This window comes from Simochromis diagramma, unplaced genomic scaffold, assembly GCF_900408965.1.
Source record: "Simochromis diagramma unplaced genomic scaffold, fSimDia1.1 OVJJ01000370.1, whole genome shotgun sequence".
Classification (NCBI taxonomy): domain Eukaryota; kingdom Metazoa; phylum Chordata; class Actinopteri; order Cichliformes; family Cichlidae; genus Simochromis; species Simochromis diagramma.
The window spans coordinates 93,792-110,073 of record NW_024387012.1 but is presented as its reverse complement, the minus strand read 5'-3'; the positions used below and the strand labels follow the sequence as shown (position 1 = coordinate 110,073).

The 16,282-nt window shown below is 36.9% G+C and overlaps 1 protein-coding gene and 2 long non-coding RNA genes across 5 annotated transcripts in view; 1 reads left to right on the top strand and 2 right to left on the bottom strand.

Annotated features, from left to right (window-relative positions):
- The window catches only part of LOC120739382, a 23,865-nt gene extending 16,091 nt beyond the window's left edge, over positions 1–7,774 (bottom strand). Inside the window, exons 1-7 of one of the 3 annotated variants that reach the window (XM_040041142.1) lie at positions 7,165–7,773; positions 6,365–6,667; positions 5,727–5,831; positions 5,633–5,648; positions 5,486–5,553; positions 5,273–5,362; positions 3,577–4,570 (exon numbers count right to left, since the gene is read on the bottom strand). In XM_040041142.1, coding sequence (XP_039897076.1) covers positions 5,286–5,362; positions 5,486–5,553; positions 5,633–5,648; positions 5,727–5,831; positions 6,365–6,667; positions 7,165–7,234 — 639 coding nt within the window. In that variant the 5' untranslated portion in view covers positions 7,235–7,773 and the 3' untranslated portion in view covers positions 3,577–4,570; positions 5,273–5,285. Of the gene's footprint in view, positions 1–3,576; positions 4,571–5,272; positions 5,363–5,485; positions 5,554–5,632; positions 5,649–5,726; positions 5,832–5,911; positions 5,999–6,364; positions 6,668–7,164 lie in introns of those variants that run through there. The other 2 variants (XR_005697187.1, XM_040041143.1) reach the window with 2 other exon arrangements.
- LOC120739385 overlaps positions 1–13,284 on the top strand; it is a 22,458-nt gene extending 9,174 nt beyond the window's left edge. The window contains exon 4 of the long non-coding RNA XR_005697190.1: positions 13,274–13,284. This is a non-coding gene — a long non-coding RNA (uncharacterized LOC120739385). The remainder of the gene's footprint in view (positions 1–13,273) is intronic.
- On the bottom strand, positions 9,949–16,282 carry LOC120739386. The gene is made up of 4 exons (XR_005697191.1): positions 13,008–16,282; positions 12,276–12,351; positions 10,467–10,523; positions 9,949–10,359 (listed from the first exon to the last, which is right to left on the bottom strand). It is a non-coding gene; the product is annotated as an uncharacterized LOC120739386 (long non-coding RNA).

Sequence of the window (16,282 nt, the reverse complement as noted above, 5' to 3'; positions counted from 1 at the left end):
AGGTTCTATGCAGATCAACTGTGTGGGGTGATGGAGCGCATCTTCAATCTGAGCCTGACGCTGGGGAGAGTCCCACAGCTCTGGAAAACCTCCTTTGTTGTACCAGTGCCAAAGACTTCACGCCCCAAGGACCTCAACTGCTACAGGCAGGTGGCTCTGACATCCCACCTGATGAAGACCCTGGAGCGGCTGGTCCTTGCTCAGCTTCGGGCCTGGTGAGCTCTTCAATGAACCCACTTCAGTTTGCCTACCAGCCTGGCATTGGAGTGGATGATGCCATCATTCACCTCCTACATTGTTCCCTCTCTCACCTGGAGACTGCTGGAAGCACTGTGAGAATCATGTTCTTTGAGTTCTCCAGGGCCTTTAACACCATTCTTCCCACAGTTCTGAAGGACAAGCTGGAGAACTCAGAACTGTTTCTCTTCAACATCTACACCACAGACTTCTGCCTTAACTGGTGCATAATTTGCATAAAGGATTAATTGCATTGAAGAGTTTGTGGCAGCGCTAATAATATGGAGCAGATGGAAAAGATAATTTCAAAGCATACCTTTAAGGCACAAGAGGAAAAGCTTCAGCAGCTAAAAGTGACAAAGATTAAAGAGATTGAGAAACTTCTGGAGGATGATGGCAATGTTAAAGAAGTGTCTGTTAAATTAGCCACGGACTTTTCAAAAATGTACATTGAGTTTTATAAAAACATTGATGCAGTTAAAAATCACATGACTGAGTCAGAACGTCTTCATGTTCAGACACAGTAGTATGAGCCAAAAGCTAGCTATTTGAGGAGGTTGTTTTTTTTGAGAAAGTAGAGATATGGTTAAAAAGAGTGGAAAGTCAAGCAGCTGTGGCAAGAATAATTGATGATGAAGTCGAGCCTGCAGACACTGCCTCAATGATGTTATCCAGATACAGTAAGACACATCGAAGCAGCCAGACCTCCTCTGCTGTGTCTTCAACAGTGTTGGTCAAGTTACTTGAAAAAAGTAATCAGTAACTAATTACTGATTACTTCCACAAAAAAGTAATCCCGTTACTTTACTGATTACTTATTTTCAAAAGTAATTAATTACTTAGTTACTTTTTAAAAACACGATTTACAATCTGAATAGGTGATAAAGTGATAGATCTTTCAGCCCAATTCTACTTTTTCTACATAATCCATCATACAAAATGTAATCAAATGGAAAAGTCTCTTTTTTTAACTTGTTTTATCAGTTTTAATCTTTTAACTTTATGCATCAAGCAAAAATTTAATTATATGCAACATTCTCTGAGTTGAATAAATTAGTTTAACATTTAAACCTATTTTCTGCACATTCCAGCACATAAAATATTTTTTGTGTTCACACTCAGTCTTTCAAATAGATGCAAGTAAAACACAGCAGAAAATAAATAAAGTCAAAGACTAGCGGTCCTGTTGCTCTATTTTCACCTGTAAAGCAGGAGTTGGGTAGGCGGAGGTTTACCCTGGTGCAGGTGTGCCGCAGCGGTCAGTGGAAGGATACGGCAGTTTCTCTGTGAATTTCCCATTACGCCGTTGCGCACGTGGTGCTTGCTCGGAAGTTTAGGGGTTTTTTTCGCTGTAAAAAGATGTTTTCTTCCCACGCACAACGGACGCTAATGTTTTTGTCACTTTTTATGGAATCAAACTTAAAGTAAGGTCAGTACTTCCACACTTTAAACGCTGCATGCTCATAATCTCTCCCATACTGATCCATTGTTGATCTGCACACAGCTGTTGTCACGACCGTGGCACTTGCTTACATCACTGTCATGAGACATTCTCGCAAAAAAATCACGGTTTTAGTAACGCAGTAACGCAGCGTTCCTACGGGAAAGTAGCGGTAATCTAATTACCGTTTTTGCAATAGTAATCCCTTACTTTACTCGTTACTTGAAAAAAGTAATCGGATTACAGTAACGCATTACAAGTAACACGTTACTGCCCATCTCTGGTCTTCAACCACATCTTTGGCCAGGCTAAAGATAGAGGCAGAACAGGCTGCTCTGGCAGCACATGTGGAGGCTTTAAATACCTTGTTTGCTATTGTAATCCCTTACTTTACTTGTGACTTGAAAAAAGTACTCTCTGTCTGTCCCTGTCATCTGTGATTAGCTACAACTTTATTCCTCATGAAAGTCGGAGCAACGGGTTTATTTGTAAACACACAAGCATTAACATAAAAGTCATGATGCTATGTGTCAATCAGATAGCTCTGTGATGCTCACACAGCAGACTAACATCATTGTGACTAATGAGCAACGAGAAAAATGTAACAGTATCTCGGGTTAGTGATGCTAGCAGTGGTTTTATGGTTGGAAATGTTTGGTTAACAGATCCGACAGTTGGTAAAAATAGAAAAGGAGTCATACTCTCTAGGTTAGGAATAGCTTGCGATTTAAATTCAACCAAAATTCAAAAAGAGATAATGACAAGAAAGTTTAAATGTGCAGCATGTGATGTTGGATTGTAATGAACACAGAAGCGACAGAGAGATTTATACGATAAAATACAGAAACAAGGGTCTACAGGAGTTAAGCTTAGGTATTACAATTATCTCCAGCCTCAGTACACTGTACACAGACTGAATCCTTGTGCAAACCTTTAGTCCTTTGAGTCTGCAGGAAAAACTCTCCACGCTTCTTGAATGAAATTCAAAGCTCTTCATTGGATGGTTGAGATACTTCGGTGCAGCTCTTGTGTATTTTTCTACCCTTTTACTACATTTTTTCTTGTTTAGCTTTGAAACAGAAATTCACCACAGGAGGAGGGAGGAAAGGAATGCAATCACATGGAGTTACAGGGGTCAGGATGAAGGACATCATACTAAAAACTAGTGATGGCCCGTTTGAAGCTGTGTTTTGTTGTCAAAAAAATCAACAAACTGGTTCAAAAGCGTTGTGTCAAGGCGTGATTTGTTTGGCCAGAGTTACATGATCAGTGACTTAGAATGTAAGTGATTTAATGGTTTATAAGGAAGTGAATCATTCGCGGAATCTGTGAAGTGTTTTGATGGTGAGAGATAACGAACTACTGATCATTCAATTGAGAGATATGGAGCCATCGAGTTAGAGAGGATCTTCTGTCACAGAACACAGAATGTCATGTCGTATTTTGAGTTGATTTTGGTCAATCCAGTGAGTTTGCCAGCTTTCAGTTGTTGTTGTTTGTTTTTGTTTTGTGTGTTTATTTTATCTGAAAATGCGAAAAACTATAAATGTCAAAAATCTGCTTTTGATAATATAAATATCGTTATATCACTTTAGAAACACTTCCATTTGACTTTTACAATTTAAAATAATCTTAAAATGTTATTCTACAAAATGTGCAGCAATTTGATTTGTTTATTCTTTTTAGGTGATCGTCTGTGGGACCCAGAAAGACTGTAATCCTGCATCTCTACCAGTTTCTGTGCACTCCAGCATCGTGTGTTCCACGTGAGAGGATTTTCTTTAAGGCAGGAGAAATTATCTCCAAGAAAAGAAACAGACTCGGCCAATACACAGTGAAACAAATTCTCTTCTTAAATAAAAATGAAAAAAGAGTTACCATAAATGCATCATGTTTTTAATTTGCAAGTTCATAAGGACTTTCCCTTTCAGTTCACAATCAATTCTACCCCCAGGTAAAAAATATGTATAAGAAAAATGGACTATAATCATATTATTTATAAACATATCTGTTCAGCTGTCCAGTGATTAATTGCAGAAGTACATGGAGACAGGACCTCACATGATATATGTATATTTTATGTATTTTTCACAAGTAAAGAATGACCATCCCATGGTGTATGTTTAAACAAGGAAAGTTTTTAAAAATTATTCATTAAACAAATAAAGAAAAATTTTTAACCCCCCAAAAACACTAAATCTTCTACCAATCTTGTAATCTTGAACCAAGTATTTGTGTCTTATTTCTAGTCAAAATAATCTCATCACACTTAAAATAAGACCCAATTATCTAAAGAGTAACATTTCAGTGAGATATAGGAACTTGTTTTTAGACAGTGCATCTTGAAACTAGAGAATTTTCACTTGTTCCATTGGCAGATTTTTTTCACTTTATACGTGATATTTTTGCTTGGAATAGGAGAAAAAAGTATTTTGACTAGTAATAAGACAAATATACTTGGTTCAAGATTACAAGATTGGTAAAAGATTTTGAGTTTCTGCAGTGTACATGTTCAAAGCGACACAGCAGTGGCCCAATATCAAAGAAAATTCCTCTCTGTAGAGTACACAACTGATAGTTTGTAGGGACAACAGTCTTTGCCTAAGTTGCAGCATTTTGAAAGAAAAACCATAGAATTAATCAACAAAGGTTATTTTACACTTTTTGTTTCAAAAACAGATCTCAAAAGTAGTTACACATCAAATTTTGGAAAATCCAAGATTTCTTAAAAAAATTAAAAACAAAACAACATAAAACAAATAACAGTTTGAATCACTGTCCAACATGGCTAAATTTTCCCCTTCATCCTTTCCTGCTGTGATTCATCATCTTCTATGTCCTGCTGTCATGGTTCTGCTTTTTGCTTTCTGCGAGTAGTTTTGGCTTCAATTTCTGTGAATTACAAAAAACAAACTTATAAACAAACATGATAAAATGTAAGAAAGCAAGAAAGCTGTTGTCTCGGTGTATATGATGAAAAATAATAAAATAACCCTCCTGGAAAATCAACAGCCCAGCAGAATATGTAATTGTTTAACTCTTGAATGTTAAAATGGGGCAGTCTGATGACAGCACAGCATATTTATTTTTATGTTGATGAAAATCTCCAGGCAAGACTGCAGCTGTGACACAAGTTTATATTTCTATCTGTTAAATGTAAAATGTATTGTATTTACTCTTTTATACATATTTCTAAAAAGCATGAAGTAATTTGATTGAAACATTGATGCAATACTGGATAGTATTCAGGAAAGTGAGTTGTGACTGACAAAAGGACGGAATATTTTGATGAGGTTTGAGATTTAGATGAGAATATCATCAGCATGATAACAGATACCTTTACCAGTGAAGTAAGTGCAGAAACAATAGCTGTGTGCACAAAAACAATGGGAAAGTCTAATGTAGGTGTGGAAAATGTGTTACTGATTTGAGAATTGCCTTGTGACTTTTCTGATGTCACACTTGCACCAAAGCGATCAAGGATGCTAAAGTAACAATGATGAAGTGCAGTACTGCAGTACCTCATGTCTGATTTGATGTTACTGTGTTTGTGATCTACCTGAAATTAAAAACATTTTAAATGAATTGATTTACTTGAAATTTCCTTTCACGGCTCATCATTGCCATATTGTACCTGGTCCAGCATCTTCAGAGGCCTCATTGTCTCATAAACACAAAGATCACCTGCAAGTTAATAACAATGAGGTTCAGTCACAATAATTTGCACTGATAAATGATCTAACATTTGATCATTTTTAAACAATACAATATGACTGATGTTAGCACATAAACAGTGTTAGACCTGACCGTGGGAACGCGCTGTGTACACATGTTGTTGATTTTCTTCCTGATTGATCGTTTCAGACTGTGTGAGCCTGAAATAATTTTAATATGTTATTAGCACCAGAATAAAAGTATTTTTATATATTACTGCTTCTGACGAGTTACACTCACCTTTTGCGACATAGACCTGTAGAAAAAAAAAGAAAGTATTGTAAGATTAGGAGATTAAGAGAACATTTTTAATAGTAATAGCAAAAGCTCTTACCCTTTGACTTTATGCAGTAAAGCAGAAAGAGCAACAGAACAGTGATCAATACTCCAGTAAACAGCCCAGCAATGAACATGAGAAGAGAAGAAGAACAGCTGTCCTCTGAAATCACAAACAGTAATAATAAATTATATAAGCAGAGCAGTTACATGTATTCACAACCTCAGTCACTCTCCACATACTTGTTTCTTTTCTGTGTGAATGATCTTTGCTGCACTTCACTGTTTGAAATGCAGACTTCTCACTGAGATGTTTGAAAACTGTGCAGGTGACATTGGTCTCTCCATCCTGCTCCCTGATGATGTATTGTTGCCTGGGACCAGTTAGTTTTCTTCTCTGGTTATATTCTAGATAAGTCCAGGTATACTGGTTTTGTTATATTTATCATGCCTGTCTGATGTTTCTGATGTGTCCTCTTTCCAAGTTTCTTTGCCTTTCTCTCGTTTCTGGTGTTTCTGTTTCTTCCTGTTTTATTTTAGTGTCTTGTGTCTAGTTCTACTTCCTCTGTTTCGTCATCTATAATTAGCCCTGGATGTGCTCCCACCTGTTTCCCTTCCCCTCATTATACTGTGTGTATATATTGTCTAAAAACAAAGAAAAAACAAAGAAAACAAAGAAAAAACAAAGTCTCTTACCATGAACTTGCAGAGTGATGGTGACTGAAGGCCTTTGCTCATAATTCACCTCTGAGACAAAAATGAAATCACCAGAATCTTGAAGAGTCAGTTTTCTCACTGTTAAAGTAAAGTCTGTGAGGTTCAGCTCTGATCTGTCCTTAAATGGAGATTTTTTAGGAACACCCACACGTTTGTCTGCAACTGTTATTCCTCCATATCTCCATGTTGCTGCAGTCACACCTTCAGTTGGTAAGCCTGACGAAAGCTCCACAGTCTCTCCAACTTTTCTATGAATGATGTGTTTTCCACTGGATGCCACATCTGAAAAACATACAAACAACTGATTATAAAACAACCAAATCAGAAAACAAAGGTCTCTTTACAGAATGAGAACATCATTTCACATAAATGACATCACTGATACAACTGACTTGCCACAAAAAAAGTCTGAACATAGCAAAAATATTTACATTATGGCTCCATGAAATGTTTTTGGGTTGATGCTTTTCTGTGGACAAACATGAATTCATAATTTTGTAATTTTCATATAATAGCAAATGATTAAAAACAAAATTAAATGTCAGAAGCTGTTTAAGCCACTCAGATAAGCCAATTCAACTGCTGACTACAAAATGTCTGTTAAAGGTAATTGTTGATTAGTAGCAACGAGAACAATAATAAATACTTTAGCACAACCATACTCAGAAATGGCAACGCTGCAGCTATCTGCTGTCTTCTGAACTCACTCATGTACCAGAGTTCATGAGGCAACAAATACAACACATGTCACAAACATCTGGAAGCAGAGGTGTACTTACAGTGGAGACAGACCCAGAGCAGCAGCACAATGCTGTGCACGAAGCTACGATGACGTTGTTTGCCAACCATCTCTGTGGGGAGAAACAACCTCTGTTTCCTCTTCTCATCCTTCAAACTGTGTCTTCAACAGTAAGCGCCAGGAAAAAAAATGTGGGGGAGGATACCATCAAAATAGAAGCAGAAGAAGTGGTCATAATTAGGCCTTATGTATACAGATCAAAGCAATCACACACTTAAGAATTCAACTATAAGACACTGAAGTCAAAGTTAAATAAAATATATTTAAGAGGATTTCTAAAACACTGTTAGCTTCATTTACAGAAAGTAGCCTAAATGTTCAAGATCAAGCACTGGCTGCAGCTGACATGTTTGTGGTGAATAAAGTTTCTTCCACCACAGTCACCACTCTGTCTGTATATACTGCATGTAAATACTGAGATGCATGAAAAAATGACACTTGTGAATATTAAAGAACACTGAGATGGACAGACAAGTCTGTTGAAGGGTTTCTTTACCTGAAAAGAGCAGCCCATGAGCAATCCTGTTTTTAAAGGAAATGGTTTTGGTCTAGTCAAGTGGATTGTCAAATCTGTTAATAGTTTTTTCGTGATCCTTCTTCATAGCTCTGGGTACTATACAAAAAATTATGCAAAATTCTTATTTCTTACGTCTGAGGAAGAGGATGTGTATGTACTACATACAGCTTAATGGACAACATTTAAATTTCAAATGCAGGAACTCCTGTGTGTAAAAACCTATGCTAATTTGTTTGCTAACATTACATACTTTTTAAGACTATTGTGACTTTAGATTTTAGACCATAGCACCACAATCACAACTATAAGTACCAATACTAGTATCATGAGGGGACTTTTCATCATCAGCCTGAAGAAGAGTCCTCATCATGACGTTTAGGTTTAAGATTTTAGTTTTTTTATTTCTATGTCACTAAACTGCTGATTGTTGAATAGCTCTGAAATATCACACACAAACCCATTTGTGTCACAGGACAAACTGACTTTGGAAATGAATTCAATTTTACTTGAACAAACAAGTAACATAAACTAAGATTATGAACATAGTTAAATGTTCTGGGGTTCTTTGGCTTGGGATTTTTGAAATATTATGAATCTTTTTTTTCTGAAATATGGGGAAGTGGAGAGAATGACAGCATTTCTTTCTGCTCATACCATGAACACTCATCATTCAGCAGAATCAACTGAGCTGTTTGGACGCTCATTCAGGCCTTTCAGGGAAACACATGTCATGAAACCCTGAGACATCACAGCAACATATTTGGTGACATTTCAAAAGAAGCTTTGCAATCCTAGTGACGCCATGCTGACCGGCCAAGCTTTAAAGACACAGAGCATAAGACACATTTTTAAGTACACTCCAGATGACAGGAAGTGATACAGCACTGATAACGTATGACTGAACAGTGCGTCAAGAAACAGAACAAGTACAGGGCACATTCACAGTCACCCGCCTGCTTGTCCAGGACGTCAACAGTCGCCTGCGTCATTCAGGGCCAGAGAAGGTCTTTGCGGAGATTCGCGGTCACCCCACCGCTTTGTATGAGAGAGACAATGGGCAGGGACTTTTCTGCTCCAGATTACCTGCAGGGAGTTGGTCATTCCTTGAGAAGTGTGCGTTAATGAGCAAAGTAAGTTTGTGATGTGTGAGTATAAGTGATAATAAGATGTTTTTGGGACTGTGCCTGAGTTTAGTGGGGAAATGACTATGTTTCCGTGCAGCTAATAGGTGCTAAACTAAGCTAAGCTAACTCTCCTGTCATGTGGTTGGGTATAACCGTGTACCGTGTTAGCTCTCAGTGAGTCTATGCGTGAGGCGTGGGTAATATGGCCTATAGTATTAAAGGGGATGTTAGTTTATTTCCCACCTGTGTTTATGTTGGTGTATTCCTGAGTTATTGATATGAACACCTTAATAATATAGTATTTTCTTTCTGTTCTTTTCAGCGAACCCCCCCCCCCCACACACACACACACCTAAACCTGTATACATACGTTTCTATGACAATACCACTGTCACTCCCACCTGTGTAAAATCAATACAAGAGTCTGCGCTATCCTCGGTGTCTTCACACCACTCAAGGGCCTTTAGCGGTGTGTTCTGGCCGACGCTCCGGGGAGTGGTAGCGGCAAATCTGAACTAGCACCTTACAGTCCTCCCAGTCCAAGCTATCTACCCAACAGATACAGTTACAGTCATCAACCTTCACCGACAAGTCAAATATGATTCAAGGTCATATAAAACAAACACACTGAGTAATACTGTGATACAACCATAACTCTGAAAATATTGGCATGATGTGTAAAATGCAAATAAAAACTAAATGTAATGATTAGTAAATCTCATAAAGACATACTGCATACCCATGATCTTAGGGAGTTTCTGTGGCACTGGATTAACAACAGGCACATTTCTGTCATGGAAACCAGTGCATTGGCTGAGAACCCCTTCCAGCTCTAAAAATTGCATCTTTGCCGGTATAGTGTTGCATGGATTTGACAGCTTGCAAATCTGGAAAAGTACCATCAACACTGAAAGGGATATGTTGGTTTTAGGGCAACATATGCTCCCATTTAGATGCTTTTTCTCAGTAAATCAATGCTAAAACTACATATTACATTTATGAAAACAGCATGCCTCTTTTCACCAACGGAAAATATTTCATACAAGATAAAAAGAAAACTATAACAAACAAAATTATTGAGCAGTTTTGACACTATAATATTGTAGTAAATAAAAATGGGACAACATCCTTCTCCCAAAAGTCCAGAAACTGGTCTCCATAGTTCCCAGACATTTATGGACTGTTAATAAAACAAAGCAATATTAGTGGGCACGACTCATGTGGATACAATAGTTCTAACTCATAGTTCCTCTTGCAAATACATATTCATACAGTAGCATTACTTATACACGTTTACACATTAGATTTGGGGCCATATAGACCACCATAATTTAACATGTTAGCATTGTTATAATATTTATTTTTCTCTATTATATGAAAAAACATGAGGCTGATTGATAATACAACCATTTTCATAAACTGCACCGGAGAATATATATTTTTTTAATTTCTTTTTTTTTTCTTAGATATTTTCCTCTTGTTGTCTTTCTTCAATAACAAGATTGAAGCTCTATTCTCCCCATCAATGGTCCACCTAAAATGAAATATTTTTAAATTTAATATGTAATGTTTATGTAATAAGGATAAGCAGCAGAAAATGGATGGATGTTTATTTAATTTTTAATATAATGTAATCTATACCTAGTCCAGCATACTCAGGGCCTGATATGGGTTCTTAATCATCACTACAGTCATTACCTACAAGTCAGAATAAAATATATAAACTATAAATATATATCACAATAAATACTTTATCTTTCAAAACAAAGTTATGATTTCAATTTCATGAGTTGTTTGTAATTATACGCTTAAATCTTAACATTTAATTTGAAATATTTAGTAATGTATTGTTCAATGTATTAAAAAACAGCAAAGCAAAGAAAGCACTACAGCACCAAGAAACTGTCAGTCAGTATCACTGATCACAACTTATCCTGCTGTTCCTCTTCCTCTTACAATCAAAGTTTAGTCTGTTGACACATCATGGAAAGAAGATAGACCAATAACCTTCTAATCCTGTGGCATATGTCATACCTTTTGTGCTTTTTTTGTCAGTTAGGGTTTGATAAACATCGTCATGAATTCCCTCTCACTTTGGCAGTTTTGCTGCCACCACGATAAAAATCACACTTCCTGCACTGCTCTCTCTCAGTGTACTTCAAGAATCAAAAATCTCTATTTTTCTGTATTATTTGCTTGCTTATTACACACCAGTTTACCTTTGTGCATAGTGAAATTTCAGTTTTTACAAATGATGCCAAATTGCAAAACACTTAGCTGTGTCTCTAATAAAACCTCTGTAACTTTGCTCTGCTTCACTTCAGCAGAATTGGGGAATTTTCATATGTTGTTTCATGGTTTTCTTCCATTGTTGATCTACGGCAGAATATTTTTAAGGCGGTACTATAAAAAGCCAGGTGAGGAAAATCTCCCTTATATTTTTCTGTGTTTTATCCTCAATGACTTTGACATGAAGGCATCTGCTGTGATACTTACACCTCTGATGAAGTCTCACAAGTGTCAGCTTTGTTTTTATAGCCTACATAGATATAAAAATAAGGATATGTACTGATAAATGATCATAATTATAGTATTTCTGAGTCAAAACGGAATTGAATCAAATCGAGACCTTGTGAATCAGTATTGAATCAGCAATAGAAATCAGTGACGATACCCAGCCCTACATCCCTTAAAGGAATTTATAGAATTTCCTGTAAATTGTGGGTGGACAGTGGCCACCTGATTTCCTTTCCATAGCAAACAGAAGCATTAAATTCCACATATCACATGTACGCATCCAAAGTCACAGCACATTCTTTCACACATAACGGTAAAACTATGGTGGAAATTAAAGGCCATGTGACCAGGGTAACTAAAACAAGTAGACAATATATAAGAACATGTCAACCATCAAAGTATGAATAATTTTTAGCACAAGGTTAATATTTAACAGATTTATTCAACTGAAGGCTATTTCCAGGTTTATGTGCTACAACTTCAAAATCCTGTTTGTCACTTGATTTGATCAGATGATTTGAGAGGCTCACTGTTGAGGAAGGTTGTTCTGATATGAAAGCATTAGAAAGACATTTTGTGCTTTGTAACTACTTTGTACATTTTGAAAAATAATTCTAAGTTTCACTGTTAGGCGATGAAGGAAGGCAAGAATAGCAGTGCTGCACAATTGCTGTTAGCTATTAATGCTATTACACACTATGTGTCGCATATTACTGCCAAAGGACATCCTACGTACTACCTGAAGCATCAGAACATTCTCAAAGAGCTATGCAACCTTTATTTTTACATGTCAGAATCTTTTTTCGACTCTGTTTCTTGACAAGATCTTTAATCTAATTGATATTATTGCATTTAGTTGATAGTTCAACTAAAATAAAAATGTTATCCACATATATGCAAAAGCTTTTACAGATCAACAGTTTCATACTATACCTGGTTTAGCATCTCCAGAGCAGAACTCCATTAAACAGCCCAACAATGACAGTGACAGGGGAAGCAGAGCTGGACTCTGTAATCATAAATAGTAATAATATATTAAATAAAGATAAAACCCTAATTCCATGTTTATCACTGTGTAGCATCCCCTCTTCTTTTAACAACAGTCCAATAACATCTGGGAACTGAGGAGACCAGCGGCTGCACCTTTTGCCTGTGTGGGAGCATATGTTGCTCTAAAACTTGTACTTTACGTTAAACATGACAATGTTATTGAACTGTTCACAAATTAGCTAAATTAGGTGAGCTGAAACGGGGTGAGATGGAGGAACGTGATTGGCTGTCATCACCCCTAAAGGGCGCAGCCAAAAGAAAAGGAAGAAGTTGCAATGCTCCTCCAGTTTTTCTTTAGTATCACTCACTCTTCCAGCCTTTTGTTAAACTAATATTTCTAATAAAATATTAACATCTCTCAATTGAATCTTTTGACATGCTTCTATGTTCTGTTATTAAGAATATGATAATAAACCCATATAGAATATGGGTTTATTAATTTTTCAAACTGCCTAATTTGTTTTAACTTAAGTTTTAAACAGGATCCCGAGTTTCTTGGAATTGCAGTTGCTTATTACGTCTCATCTATCATTGTCAGTTCTGATCACTAAAAATATGATTAAAAGTGAAAAAAAAAGATGCAAGGATTCAAAACTATAATCATGCTGCACATACCATTATCTTTGCTGCACGTCATGGTTTCAAATGCAGACTTCTCACTGACATGATTGGAAACTCTGCATGTGAAAGGGGTTTCTCCATCCTCCTTCTTCATAATGTGATGCAGCCTGGGCCCCGTTTGTGTTTGACTCCCTACAGTCCAGTTGAAGGTGACACTGCCGGTTGAGCTACACTCTAGCAGAACAATGCAAAATTTGTTTGAAGCCTTCTGGGTGAAATTTAGGATTTCCATAAGAGGCTCCTTAGTTATGGGCTCTAAGATAGGAAGAGCAAGAGGACAAGAGTTTAACAGTCAGGTCAAGTTTAGTAAATAAAAAGAACACACAATATTTTGAAAAATAACATTTATTTGCAATAAGCAGTCAAGAGGTCAAAGATCAAAATATAAAATATCACATTAATAACTTTTTAATCTGTGTATTATATCAGGGTATATTTATAAAATTAATGAGGATTTATAGAAAACACAAGCCAACCTCCTAAGCTTGTAGGTTATCATTTATTGATCACTCACTTAATGTTATCAGGATGTTTGTTTAATGACCTTACCCTGTGTCTTACCCTGAACTTGCAGTGTGACCCTCACTCTGCAAGCATAGACACCAGTAGTTTTCCCTCACTGTCGTGTCCTCGTGTGACGGATTGTTTTCATCTTCATCTAAACTAAGCACTGGTTGACTATTTTCATTCTCTCTCTCGGATTGCTCTGGTTCAAACTGGAAAGGTTGAACAGAAGCCATTTCCAGTGCTCTGCTAACTGTGAACTCGATGCGGTGCAACCGTGTGACGTCACTACCCAGAGTGCATTGAGAAGTAAATAACAATGGCGACCTACTGGTAAATCAGTTTTATATAAAATGCGCTTGAAAGGAAAACATATGTCATATTTTAATACCACATATATGTTTTTGAAAGCACAGTGCATATTTTAGTGCAAACATGTCTTAACAGCCGGTGTTCCCTTTAAAGTAAAATCTTTAGGGTTCAGCTCTGATCTGTCCTTAAATGGAGAATGTTTAGAAACGCCCTCATCTTTCTCTGCCACTGTTATTCTTCCATATTTCCATGTTGCTGCAGTCACACCTTTAGTTGCTAAGCCTGACGAAAGCTCCACAGTCTCGCCAACTTTTTTTTATGAATGATGTGTTTTCCACTGGAAGCCTCCACATCTTAAAAATTCAGAATAATAGATACAACAAATACAAAAAACCCTCCCTTTATGAACGTTTGTTGCTAAATTAATTTTTAACACAGCATGCTAATGGTTTAACCTTTACCTTCAGTTCAGTTCAAATTTAGGTCAAACACGCCAAATTTTATTATTTTTGGCCTGAAATTTTCTTAAAGAGACTCAAAATACAGAAACATGTTTTTATTAATTAAGTATCATTTTTTGTACTGTTGCACAGGTGCTACAAAGTTTGCATACTGAGGCTGTTTTGGTCCAATCTGAGAAATATCATCTGAGATAGATTTTGTATTCATCAGTGTGGATCAGTGTGGATCATATCAAGGAAAACCTTCAGAGAATCTTAAAATGTGAAATTGTCTATGCCATATTTCTGTTTGTTTTTTAGGATTGTGGTGACAGATTTCAAGGGGTATTTTGACACTGACAGTGTAACATGTACTGATGATAGTTCAAGCATAAATCTATGCATATGCTTTTAAGGTTTGTTGCCATCTGCTGGTCACTTTTTAAAGTTTAGTCACAAGTCATCCCCAGTGGAGTTCATGATAATGCATAAATTGTGTTGCTGCAGACAAAGAAATGAAGATTTTCATATTTCAAACCTTGTTATTGGGGTCAAACTTGGTTTGCTGGGTAACAGCAACATCATTCGCCAATTTTTTAAACTCTTACTTGTGGCTTTTGTGGTAGTACAGTTATTTATTTCATACAGTACAGTGCATCCCTTTCATGACAGGTTGAGTGATGTAAATATGGCTGTGGATAACATCACATGAGCTAAAGTTTAACTGTATAATTTTTAAGAAGCTGCTTTTTTGCCACTTTGATGCAAATTTGTTGTAGCTATATTTAGTTTATGCACTAGTTAGTGATGACCTGTGTGGCGTTCAGGAGTTCCCTTCACCTTTCAATGTGACTTTAAGCAGTGCATTGTGTGAAGACGGTCTCTGTATTATGGACAGGCACTGGTGTTGCATGCTCATTCAAAAAGGTCAGTGGGCCCTCTCAACTGAATTCTACCAACAATGAAGTCATACAGTTTAGTAAAGAAAATGTTAATTATTCAGATAAAAGCAGCTTAGAGAATCTGCATCTATTATAGCAGCATCAGGAGGACACTGATGAATCTCATGGGCCTATTTCAGACGTTGGTAGGTGGCTCTCTTATTGTATATATCTGGTTGGAACTAAAAAATGCCATCATGAACTCGTGAGGCTGTCTTTAAAACATGATTGAATGTAAGGTGTGTTTATTATTATTATGCATAATGGTTCAAGATGTGGTTTCAAATGGGTTGTTTATGTTTGAACTGGTTGTGCAGGCTCACGGAGGTCTGACAACTGACCAGCTGCCTGCACAAAAATACTTTCATCTCCCGTGTTGGAGCACCATCTTGTGAAACATTTAAGAATTGTCGTATATCATTCTGTAGAACGAAATTAGACAGATTCAAATCCTTAAGAGGATTGAAATGTGGTTGTTTGAGGCCAGTTAAGTTATGCAACTTATTTACTTATTTCTTGTAATGTTCTTTTGTTCCTTTTGCACAAACTGCACCACATCTACTCTTCATGTACCATCACATTAAATATAAAATGAACTGCATCTCTTGCAACACAATCCCTGGATGTCAGCAGGGTTCAGGGCAGTTGTAACTTTTGTATTTCAGAGGGAGAGATGGGATATTTTGTAGCTTAAAACTGACAACTAACAAGAGACAGAAACACAAACGATTATTCCCCCTGAGGTGGTATAAATCCTCAGAAATGCTGAGCACCATCTGGTATGGCATAATAATAATGGATTGAATTTACATAGCACTTTTCAAGACCCTCGCTGCACTATTCATTCCCTCTTATATTTACACACTAGTGGAGGCAAGCTACAGTTGTAGCCACAGCTGCCCTGGGGCAGACTGACTGGCTGCCATATCGTGCCATCGGCCCCTCTGGCCAACACCAGTAAGCAGTAGGTGAAGTGTCTTGCCCAAGGACACAACGACCAAGACAGAGAGCAGGGGATTGAACCAGTAACCTTCCAGTTCCAAGAAGAGCTTCTCAACCACCTGAACCACGG